Source organism: Ambystoma mexicanum, chromosome 12, assembly GCF_040938575.1.
Source record: "Ambystoma mexicanum isolate Mex_15411 chromosome 12, UKY_AmexF1_1, whole genome shotgun sequence".
In the NCBI taxonomy this organism is placed as follows: domain Eukaryota; kingdom Metazoa; phylum Chordata; class Amphibia; order Caudata; family Ambystomatidae; genus Ambystoma; species Ambystoma mexicanum.
In genome coordinates, this window is record NC_090936.1 from 206,773,220 (window position 1) to 206,785,873 (window position 12,654).

The 12,654-nt window shown below is 45.1% G+C and overlaps 1 protein-coding gene across 10 annotated transcripts in view; it reads left to right on the plus strand.

Annotated features, from left to right (window-relative positions):
• Positions 1-12,654, plus strand: part of ARMT1 (acidic residue methyltransferase 1) — a 440,514-nt gene that overhangs the window by 343,851 nt on the left and 84,009 nt on the right. For all 10 annotated transcript variants that reach the window (XM_069628307.1, XM_069628310.1, XM_069628315.1 and 7 more), the window contains one exon: positions 2,721-2,886. In XM_069628307.1, the coding sequence (XP_069484408.1) occupies positions 2,721-2,886 (166 nt within the window). The remainder of the gene's footprint in view (positions 1-2,720; positions 2,887-12,654) is intronic.

Below are 12,654 nucleotides of genomic sequence, written 5' to 3' on the forward strand. Positions count from 1 at the left end.
GAAGTCGAAAGACATTAGGAGAAGTGCAGTGAGCCAGCCCACCAGGGACTAGCAAGGGCAAAAGATAGAATCACGAAATCCAATTTGAAAGACATGCCCAGCACCTCGGAGAGCAGAGTCCCAGTGTGAAAGGTTTAAGGGCCTGGTGGAGGCCAACTGGTGAAGAGGAGCACCTTCTTTAGGAGGGGCAATTTGGGTTATAAACTGATTTTAAAATTTTAGTTTTTGGGCGACTTTCAGTATTTTATGTAATTATCCTGTATCTTGAGTACAATAAGATTGTTTCATAGAGGCGCCATCCTAACTTATGTCTGTTAGGGTGGTGCCTCTCACAAACAATCTTCTTATGCTCAGTGCCCTGCTGTTGAGTGTCCTTTTCCCCGAATGCCACAGATAATCTTGTGCTAGATCTTAATTTACACTAAAAGAGGGGTAGGAGGGTTATAACTTAGAGTAGTAGAGCCTACCATCAATGAGGGTCTTGTAAATGACAAAGGAATTTTGAAAAAATTGGCATTGTATAATCATTACCCACCCATCTTCACTCATACAGGGTAATACCCTGGACTGGGTTGCAAAAAGAAATGTACCGGCCAGATCGCCGATGGTTGAACCATGTATATGGTCTGACCATTGCTTTGTTGGCTTTCATCTTTTTCTCCTCCCTTTCTCGCGCAAAGAAAAAATCCCATAAAGAAAGTTGACAGTAGGAACCTTAATATCAAGGCGTCTGATCTAGAGATCTGCCTTAAAATACTCATGGACTCCACTAGGGATGGAGATTCTCTTGACATACTAGCAGCAAAATATGAACAATGTATAACTAAGTTATTAGAGAAGACTACCCCTCTGAAACCGAAGGTTGTCAGAGAAAAATCAAACAGTACACAACAGAATTGGCAGAATGCAGGGTAAAAGAAAGACAAAGAGTTTGGTTAATATTACAGTCACGCGAGAGTAAAGATGCATTGAAAGAGTTAGATAAATTATACCGGAAGGAAATGAGAAAATAAAGGTAGCGCAAGCCAGTATCGTACAAAATCAAGCTTCACATGCATCCAAGGCAGTGCCTATAGATGTGAAAACCACAACGCAGAGGATTTCTTGCCCATTTGCCTTCAAGACTATCAAAAGCAGTGAATTAATGAAGGTACTCGGAACAATGCATCCCACTATCTGTTCTGAGGATATTATCCCTGCAAGAATCCTACTGGAGCAACTTGACATTTTCACTCCTTTTCTATTACGCTTCGCTGACGCCACATTACTAATAACTACGTGCCAGTATTGGTGAAGGTCACCCCCTTGTTAAAGAAACTAGGACAGGATCATAAAGATTATAAGAACTTAAGACCTATATCTAATTCAACCTTCTTATTGAAAATGGTCGATAAACTTGCCACTATTCAGTTTAAAAAATATGTGGAAAATCAAGAAGTTCTTCACCCCAACAATCGGGATTTAGATTGTCCCATGGTACAGAGACTGCCCTCCTTGATCTACAGGCAGAAATGCTCATCGACGGTAGTAAGACAGGGGCTGCTGATGTTACTTATCAGCAGCCTTCGACCTTGTAGATCAGGAAAAATTACAGGCAAAACTGGCAGACTATGGAGGTTGCTCCAATTGAGCGATTGACTGGATTAGGTCTTTTCTCTCTGAGAAATTCAGAGTAGTCTGGGTTAAGGCATGCTCTCAGCCAGAGTTCATCAATTGCGGTGTTCCTCAGGGAGCATGGCTCTCCCTGATTCTTTTCAATATTTTCTGCTGCACGTTATGTGACGTTTTGGATGCACATGGTTTGTGATTTTCCAACTATGCAAACACCCAGTTAATCCTTGAACTGAGCAGGATTTACGAAAAAGATCTATCTAGAGTATAAAAAAAAGTGTTCGAGGCTATAGGAGATTGGACGATCAATAATGGTTTGTCTAAACACAAATAAGATTGAATTTCCTATATTTGGATCTATGCAAACACATGCCAAGCTCTCTGAGATGTATGAGGGTTTCTATATAGAAAATCACTATATTAAAGTACTACCCAAAGTAAAGAATTGCATTGGAATCATCGTTGGGCGCAGAAACCAATGTTAGTAGCATAGTCCAGAAAGCACAATATCATCTTTGATTGCTCCAGTTAGTAAAACCTTATGTATCAATAGCTAACTGCACAATACTGGTGAGAGCAGTTATTATGCCAAGACTGGACTATTGCAACACCCTTCTAGACGGAGCAAGCAAGGGATGCCTAATAAGACTACATATTCTGCAGAATGATGCGGTTCCGATTACCAAGGGGACTAGGAGATGGGATCCAGTTAAGTGCCTGGAAAGATTCTTTTTAATCTCGTTGTTCGAAGAACATTTCAACTTTAATGCAACCAAAGAGAGCAGCTTCGACCTTACATTAAAATATTTTGGAAGGACATTTGCCTAAACATTATCCCCTTCAGCCATGTATCCTTAGACTGGTAATGTCACCTGGTTTTATTCCTTGGCCTGGACCTACTGATGATCCAAATCACTTTACTCCAGTACATTGTACTGCTGGCATGGCTCTGACATTTTATGTTCCATTTGGAATTGTTTTTTGCAAAATGTAACTGTTACAGGGCTGTTCCAACCAAGGTTATAACTGGAATGCACTAAAACAAATGTTTAATAATTGTTTGGTTTTCTCGTTTCTCAAATAGTATTTTTTTTTCTTTTCTCAAACAGTCCTCCAATCTGTGACTTTGATGTGTTTATGGAATCAAAGCACCAGAGCTTCTTTGAGTCTCAACAAGCTATAATTACCTTGTGCACGTACTTCCACGAGATTCTCAAATCTATTGGAGACCTAACTGATGATCAGATGAGCGAGGAGCTCTTTAAATTACTACAGGTAACCAAATCCACTAATGGTTGTTATACTGATTCACGAACCTTTGAAAATGCAGATAAATCACTTTAAAAAAAAAAAAAACTTTGTTTATGTCAAGCAGGCATGATAGTACAGTTTTACATCAACAATGTAGCATAGTCAGTCTTAAATTGCAGGTACAGGGCCTATGTCTCATTAGCTTGGTCTTTCGCGAGGAAAGATCGTAATTCGCACCATATGTCGGGCAGGGAAGTGGCCGGTAGTAATGCAATGTATGGGTTTTCAGTCGTTTACCCATGTTAACTCCCTCTTCAGCTCTGCACAGTGGGGGTGCGGGTCTGCCCGTTTGCATATTATGCACCTCTTTACCACCATGCAGCCAATGTTCAGGAAGGCTCACAAGCGACGCTCAGGGATTCCGTTCCATTCCCCAAATAACATGCTCATCAGGGATATGTTCAGATTTGTATCAACCACCGTGGATAGTATCCCATATATTTCCCTCCATAAATGCCCCAGCTAAAGACCACAGCATGTGAATGCACCCCACTTCTGACCCACACCTTGGGCAGCACCCGTTGTGCTCATTGTACATTTTCCCCAACCTCTGCAGGGAATATAGTGCAGCATATATCATATTTTGTACTGAATCAACTTTAGACTCGTATTCTTAGACACGCCCTTTGTAAATATACACCTGGACCTCCATCATACTTCAGACACCCATCTCAACTTCCACCGCCCATTTCTCTTGGGCTTTCTGTTCTCACAGGGGTTTCTGCTATGATTCTATGGTATAGGGTGGAAAGCAATCGGCGACAGCCATACAAATTAGCTATTAGAGTAACCAGGGCGCACTCCGCGGGCTCCACTGGGTAACGTTCCCACCTAGCCTGCACAGCAGCTCGTATTCTGCAATATTGCAGCATCTCAATGGGTGTACCCTTGTGTTCAGCTCGCCATGTATGGTGTCAAGAACTGGCCTCCCGGGAACAGGTCCCCTGCAGCCCAGTTTGGCCCAGTCTGCTTCCAGTGTGGTGTCCCATGTGGGGGAAGAACCGGGAATTTCCACAGTGGCAGCCATCAGTAAAATGTCCCCTGTTAGCCACTTGAAGATGGCCCTCTAGGCGATCATCGTTGTCTGGACAGGTGCATATCGACGGTCATCAGTGTAAGTGGTATCCAATATCAGAGTTCATGTCTACATTCCCCACTGCCTTCTCCAACTTGGCGTGTGTTGTGAGCTCCTTCGTGCAATACCAATAAGTGGCAGCCAGTACTGCCAGGCAGTACACATCCATATGTGGATTTGTGAACCCTCGTTGCTCGTAAGGCCTCACCATGTCTTCCCATTTATTTCTTGACTGCTCCTGAGTGCCACAGGAAGCTAGCCATGTCTGTGTAATTCCCTGAAGAACTGATTCCCCAGCCAGAGTGGCACATTGACATAAGTGTATAATGGTTTGGGCACCAGAACCATTTTTATCAATGCCAGTCGTCCAGCGAGTGACAACGGCAGTCTGAACCACGTCACCAATTTCGCGCGCTTTGATGCCCCTGCCATAAGATTGTCTGGCATCAACTTGTCTCTGTCCCTGGAGGTAATCCCACCCAGGTATTTGAATTGGCCTGGTGACCACTGTAGCGGGAAGGCTCCTTGAGGGTGGAGTGTGCGATCTGTCAGGGGGAACACTTCCAACTTCCCATAGTTTACTGTGAATCCAGAATATCGTGCCATTCGGGTGACATCCTCCATAATGGATTCCAGGTTGATGACATCCACTGTACCCATGGTCCTTCACACGTCGAGGTCCCTCAGATTGTTTTTTTCCGCCATCTCTCCTTCGGCATATCACCATTTATTTTGATCAATTAATGATAGTTTACTCTTACTATCCTTTATATTCACTGACCTTGGAAGGCTGCTACAGGCTTCAGCCCAATTAGTAGGGAGGGTGGGGGAGTGGTCATTCTAGAATCTATATACCCTTTTACATACACTACGTTCGCCTGCCTGCTGATATATTCTGTTATGGAAAGGCCCCCCTTTAAATTGTGCCCCAAGTGCAATTAAAAAGTTTCCTTGGGTCAATAAAAACGTTGTGTGTAACCTGTGTCTCCCACGTGACCACGTTGAGGGTTCTTGTTGAGTGTGTAGATTCTTGAAACCCAACACATTGAAGGACCACCTTACTAAACGCTGGACCCACCACGCAGCTCGAAGCCATGGAAGAGGAGGGTGCCTTCAGCAACAGCAGCAATGCTGCAGTATCGGACGGCGAAGGCGACAGGGTTACTCCGGTTACCCAAGAGCAGGCCCCCAACCCCAGAAGACAGGCCGGCGGCCTTGTTATGGGGACAACACCCGGCGGCGGAAGTGCTATCACTTCATCCTCCACTAAACAAACAACCCATGGCTGAGACTCTACACATGTCGAGTGGACGGCAGGGCACAACGTCTTGGGGCACTCTTGTTCGGGCCGGACGTCGAAAGACTGTACAGACGTCATGTGAAAAACCATTACCGGGGCCGATCTTCCGCTGAAGAGGCTCCGTTTCAGCCCGCAACCGAAATTCGACGTTCTGCATAGATTCAGTTACAAAACCCCATACAGTCGCAATTGGCCCACTTAGTCAAACACACTTCAGGGGACCAGGGTAAAGAGAGGGAGTCAAAGAAAAAATCCTCTAAGACCCCCTCACAGGGAGAAATCTCAGGATGTTAGGCCCACTCACAAGAGTAAAGAACCTGTATCTCAGGATTCACTGTCTTAAACCTGAAAAAGAAGGCTCCTCCTTCTACCGTACCTTACTTCCTCCCACACCTGAAGATTTAAGCCTCCCTTCTCAACCATTGCTCATCCCTAGTTCTGCCCAATGGTTGGCCGAGGATATAGACAGGATCATGAGGAGAATGTTCTTTATGGCCAACTTCTATGAAAAGGACCCCAATTATTTCACAAGCTTCCACTCCACCCCTAACCCCACTAAAGCACCCTCTGGGTTGCAGATCCCCGCTCAACCTCCTGCTAAGAAGTCTCGCCCCGAGACTCCAGTGCAAGGCACAGTCATTGACCTCTATGACCCGGACTCTAATGATGACCTCTCTATTCAAGAGGCAACAGACCCTTATTGCGGGGATTATGAGGACCCTGAGACAAATGTGTACATCATGGACTCTCCTGTTAATCGGGACCCCCAGTCATGGACTCGCACATTCACAATCAAACCTTTCTTAATAAAGTGATCATCCTGGCTGCAGACCATTTTCAAATAGCTACACAGGTAGAACTAGATCAAGATTTTGTAGATGAAATCTTGGGAGATAAGAAAGCTGTGACTCAGTTTATCCCTCTCCTCAAATTCATTCAGCGAAAGATGCAGCCAAAGCTGGAGACCCCTAATCTTACGCGGGCAGTGAACCCCTGCATAGAGAAACTGTTTAGACCTGCCCCTTCTGACCCGCTATACATCAGAGGGCAACTGAAACCCGATTCATTAGTTGTTACTACAACAAGGAAAAGGGCTGGTACTCCCCTAGCTTCCTCTGAGGTCCTGCCTGAAAGGAAAAGCAAGATACTTAATACAATGGGCAGAAAGATGGCCGCCTCTGCGGCATTCCATACCAGGATTGCTAACAATTCTACCCTATTGGCTACCTACAATTGCCACAAATGGGATGAGGTCTCAGCATTAATGTCATCGGCCCGGAACCACTTAAGTCTCAGCTAGCCCAGGTGGCCGCAGAAGGCAGGCAGTGTCAAGCTGCTTATTTAAAACCAATCTTGACAACGCCGACAGGATAATAGCTGATGGGACAATTATCAGGCGGCACGCTTGGTTGCGCCAATCTGGTTTTAAACCAGAGACGCAAGCCACCCTTAACATGCCCGTTGAGCCCAGTGTGCTCTTTGGCAAGGCCGTCGAGGACTCCTTAAAGACAGCCAAAGATTAATAAGATACTCTCGTCATTGGGCCAACTGACCAATAAACTTACTGGCCAGAGGGGAAACGGCAATTTTTGTTGCTAACGTGGCCAAAATTCAGAGGGGTTCCAACTTTAACCAGAACCAAGGTACTTTATAGGGAAATGGTCAGGGTCGGTCCTCCCAGAATTACCCTAGAGGAATGCGCAGATCCTGCGGTCGTGGTAGGGGCAACTCCTCTTGAAGTAGCAACCCACCTCAGAAGCAGTGCCTATCCGCTTCAGGTATTTTGTATTTCATTTATTTGTAAAGCGCAGCCGAGCCCTGAGGCAACTGGGCGCTAGTCTTGGCATAATACAGGCAAATCAAAGGTGACGGAGGTACACAATATAATGACAATTATTTACAAGTGCGGGCATATAAGCAGGGGTAAATGGTTGCAAGGACAGAAGGAAAAAAATTACAACAGACATGGCGTATTTTATGTGAAGTTCAGTTCATAGAGCAGCTTGTTTTGAGGTTCTGGTCAAAGCGCTGATTTTTTTAACTTCATGCGGGAGAAGGATGGTTCTTCTCTTATAGAAGTGGGGAGAGCATTCCATTTCTTAGCAGCGAGGACTCGGAAGCTGATGCCTCCTGCGTGCTGTTAAAAGCAAGGAATGGTGACAGTTTGCCTGTGCAGTGCGAGTTGGTCGGTCGAGGTGTGAGGGGAGAAGGTGTGAGACAGATAAGTAGGTGATTGGTTATAAAGGCATTTATGAGTGAGTGAAGGATTTCAGGTAAATTCTTTGCTTCATATTATGCCATTTTATGTTTTGTCTAGATGCCGTAATATGTTTCCTAGGGATGTTGCATGCTGCCCTGATGGCATGATTTTGCATGACTTACATTTTTGTTAGTATTTTGCTGTGATGTGCCCCAGTAAAGTGCATTGCAATAGTCTAACTTCGATAATACTAGCGCTCTCGCTGCTGTTACACAGTTGGCTCTCGACAGGTGTGGACAGCAGGCAGTGATAAGCTTACATGTATAGGCTGTGGAGGAGGCTAGAACGTTGGTTTGTCTCAGTAGTGTAAGTGCAGAGTCAATATAGATGCCTAATGTTTTCAAATTGTTTGCTACTTTAATGATATTTCCTTGGATATTGAATGAGGTGAATATGGACCCTAGTTTATCCAGTTTAGATGTTGAGCCAAGGAGAAGCAATTCAGTATTTTCGTCGTCGATACAAAGCCTGTGCTTTGCCATCCAAATTTGTATGGTACTGTAAATGACATTAAGGGTTTTACTATCTACAATGTAGTCACCAGTGATGGGGATGGGTATCTGGGTGTCGTCCGTATAGTTGGTATATGTGACGCCCAGATAGTCACGAATATCAAAAAGGGGCTTCGTGAAAACATTGTAGAGTGTTGGGGAAACACAGGATCCTTGTGGAACCCCAAAGGTCACTGGCGTAGGTAGGGCTGTTGCTGAAGGTGCAAAGACCCTCATGGATCTATTACTCAGGAATGATTCAATCCATGCGTTGGCTTGGTCCAAGAAGTGTGCGGCAGATGACCAGTGTTTACACAGTATTTGTGGTTCACTAGGTCAAGTGCAGCGGATAGGTCAAGTAGGAGGAGTAGGGCAGATTTGCCCTTGTCTTTTAAGGTTTGAATTTGAGTCTTCAGATCTAAGAGTGCTGTCTCTGTCCCATGTCTCGGTCTAAATCCTGATTGCCCGAGTCCTAACAAATTGACTTCAAGGTAGTGCTGTATTTGTAGGTAAACTGCTCATTCCAGTATTTTTAGCAAGAAGGGAACTGTCGTAATGGGTCTGTAGTTAGATGGATTATTGGGATCTAAGGTATGTTTTTTTTCATTAACAGGATTACCCAGGCATCTTTTAGATTATTAGGTACAGTGTTAGATTCAAATAAGGCATTAATGAAAGATGTAATGAAAGGGGAAAGTTAGTTAGCCGCCTCCTTGACAAGCGAGGCTGGACAGGTGTCCCCTTGGCAATGAGATGATTTGAGTTTACATATGATCAACTCCACCTCTGGAGAGAGGTTTGACATTGAATTGAGGCATGTTCCGATTAGGGGGAGAGGGTTTATCCTGTGGGGTAAACGTGTCAGTAAAGTTTTTCTTGGTTTCTATTTTGTTTAGAAGCATGGTGATTGTCTTTGAGGGCGTTCTGTATGTTGGTACACCAAGTGGCATCTTTCGTACAGGTATAGGGTGTCAGACGGAAGATTCCAGTTGTTTCAGAATGTTAAATAATTCTTTTATGTTGAAATTGGCTCTGGACATACGGTCATTGAAGTAGTCTTTTTTTGCTTGCGTGATAACTACTTTGTAATTATAGGAAGCTGCAGTGAAGTTGTTCTTGTTGGAATCAGAAGGGGCATTTTTCCAGGCGGATTCCGCTGCTCTTTTTGCTTTCCAGAGAGACTTAAGGTGCTGGGTGTACCATTTGTTTGTGGGCTCGTGGTTTGGCTTTCTGTAGTTTAAGGGGTGCTATACTGTTGATAGCCTTAAGCATTGTTTCGTTTTACAGATCAACTAATACTATAGGGTCAGAATGCAGCTTATTTGGGCGAGTAATTGCTCGTAGGAGAGGTATTAGATTCTCTAATGTGAGATTACGTTTACTTCTGGTCATCCTGGCCGGTGCTTTAGTTTGTGAAGAGGGTGTGACCTTATTAATGGTGAACGTGATAAGGTGGTGGCCAGTCCATGCACAAGGGGAATTGGATAGTATGGTACAGTTAATGTCTGCTAGCCAATCTACCATCCTTCCTTTGTTATGGTAAGGTCAGATAATATGGTGAGTGAATCCTAATTCTGAGATGGTGTCCTTAAGGGAGGAGGCTTTAGTATCTTTTGAATCTTTGAAACCTGAGTTCACCCATGATAATGATTCGGGAATTACTTTGTGTTGGCCGATAGCAGGTGTGATACGTCATTTTCAAATGTGGAAGCTGGACCTTGGGGCGGTAAATCAAACGCATGGTGATGGGTAGATGTGGTTAGTTTGATGGATAATCATTCTGATGACAGTAGAGGTTGCTTATTGATCATTCTCTAAGGCTGTTTTTTAGATGAATGCCGTGCCTCCTCCTTTCGAGGTATTGGTGTTTCTTTGTGATCGTGTGATGGAATAGTTGTTTGGTATAGCCAAGGCTTGTGAGGGACCTGACGTAGGATTTAACCATGTTTTCGTAATGGCAATGAAGACCAGATCATGAAGTGTTATAATGTCTATGTCTAGAGCTTGTGCCTGGAGAGATCTAGCATTTATGAGGCCTGCTTTGATGGTGGTGGTGAGATTATTGGACGTGGGTGACAATCTATTTTTATAGTCAGTTTGGTGGATGGCAAGGTAGTGTTGACAGTGGATGTGGTGGCTTTAGCACTGACTTGATCCCGTGTGGGGTATCGGCGATGGGATCTAGAACCTAGTCTGTATTTTGAGCGGTGTAGGAAATAAGGTGAAGGTCCCAGGTATAGTTGAATGCTGGTTGGAGAGACTGGGCATTGGTGTTCGATGGGGGCGTATTGGCGTGATATTTAGTTATTGTGGCATACGATAATGTTTTGGGTTGAAGGTAATTATGATCAGAGTCGAGGCAAAGTAAAGGTAGCCTCTGAGGATGGGGTAGGTCTGAATTGAGGCAGGGTGGCAGACATCTTGAATGTGAGATGTGATGTGACAGTGGGAGATTAGACGACAGTTAGGCGGGAGGTGATCATACTGTGCTCTATTAAGGAGCCCATGTGTTTTTGGAAAGGGTGAGTCAACAAATGTACTGACTTAGAGAGGCTCTGCGTGAGGCATATAAGCGCTAAGTAAAGTGATGGCATGGCTTGTGGCCGTGAAGGTGGGACATTAGGTGGATACGTTTTTAAGAATTAGCATTAATTGAGTTGATGGGTAGATCATTAGTTTGGGTGAGTGTTTCTATATCATTAGGTGTAGGAAATATAGAGACAGTGATGAGAGCAAAAGCAGGGCCAGGCGCGGTACCTTCTGATGGTATGTTGCCAAGAAGGTGCATATGGCGAATAGGGCAGCACAGGGAGCATCAGTGGACTACAAGGATTATCGCGGGGCGTGTGGGCAGTTGAACAGAACAGGCATATATCTGGTAGCTCACTCAGTTTGGGGGTCAGATGGGTCACATAGTAAACAAGCCTATCATGCAATAGCGTGACACGTAGAGAGTAGGGGATCGCGGTCAGTAATCAAAGCATCAGCGGGTGGTGGATATACAACAGAAATACAGTATCATTGATTCATACGATTACTGATGTTGCAGTAGTACATGTTAAACAATTAAGGCAGCTCATGGGTCAGTAATCAAGGAGCAAGGAGCATCCGCAGCAGGGGGGGAGGGATATGCAACAGTCAGGGTATCATTAACTCGAACGGTTCCCGTTCAGTAATGATGCGTCACGGTAATGTAGGTTAAACCAGGATAGGTGTGCAGGTGCTCGTGGTAACATTCAGAGATGCAGTAATGTTCACTAGCATGCATGTCTTATAGATGGACAAGTTACAGTAGTGCAGATAGGATTAGATACGTACAGGGTTGCAAGACCATGGATTCCGAACGGTAGCGGATGGGGAGCGGTTTATTCGCCTAGCGGTTAACTGAGCTGGCGGTGCCAATCTAGATTGGGGGCAGGCAGTAGCAGCTAAGAGGAGGGCGGAGTTACAGTGCGATGACTGCAAGTAATGCACGTTACAATTCAGGCAGAGTAGTGTGCTCTCAGAGCTGTCATGAAGTCAGGGGCACAGGCATGCAGGGGTCGCATGCACAGGAAACCTGGGTGGACACTGTCCTGGCGCCTTGGGCGCCAGGCTCATGAACAAAAGTAAACCAGAATATCCATTTAACACCAAAAAGCTTTTATTATGGACATAGCACTTCAGATGCATTAACCTTGAACATTCCATCCATTAAGCAGCCCCAAGTGTATTCTTGGGTGTGACTGCTAATGGATTACCTTTGCACGTGCTCTCTCTCGGAGTGGCAGAGTGTGGCTGGTAAGCCGGCCCTAATGGGCGTGTCCACGATCTCGGCTATATAAGCGGCTCAGATCCTCAAGCAGACGCTTCGCGTTATTCTGCACTTGAAAGCAGCGTAATGCTCACCATCTCCTGAGGTCAGACTTGGCTTTGAAGATCCTGCTTCCTGGACATCCTTCTTCCTGCCAGCATACTTACCAACTGGGGGAAGCTGTTCTTGCCTGTACATCTCTACGGCGAACCAAGTATTCATCTTTACACTTTCCGGAACGCCGAAATCTTCACCTTGGCACTGCAGCACGCCACGCTCCATTGTTGACAGCAGCGCCTGCAAGGAAAAAGACCAGGTTAGACATCGAAAAAACGGTCAGTTTAAGGTTGCGCTTCAACCATACTTTGCGCTTTTCCTTAAACCATCACTTACCTGCTGTCGAACATTGCGGTAGCATCCATCTTCATCCGGCCGCGTCTCGTGTCTCAGAGCTGCATTGAGGCCGCATTTCCAACTAAGGGAAGAAAACAGAAGAGCGGCATTATTGCGAGCATAAATAGGAGCAACATATAAAGACATTAAACAGAACGAACATCATCACAAGAGCTCAAGGAAGACTTGCCAATCATGTTGAAGGGATAAGATTTACAATAGATCCAGTGGGGTGCACATTGCACTCGCCACGTTCGGTCAGGCTCAGTCAGGCAGAGCCTTTTTCCTTTGCCTTTGTCGGGGGCTGGTTCTTGTCTACCGGTGCTCCACAATTGGCTGTTGAAGCGGCAGAGGGCCAATCAGCGTACTGTAGGACTTCAGGGATGAGGAAAGTGGATAGATGCGGTGGTGGTCATCTTA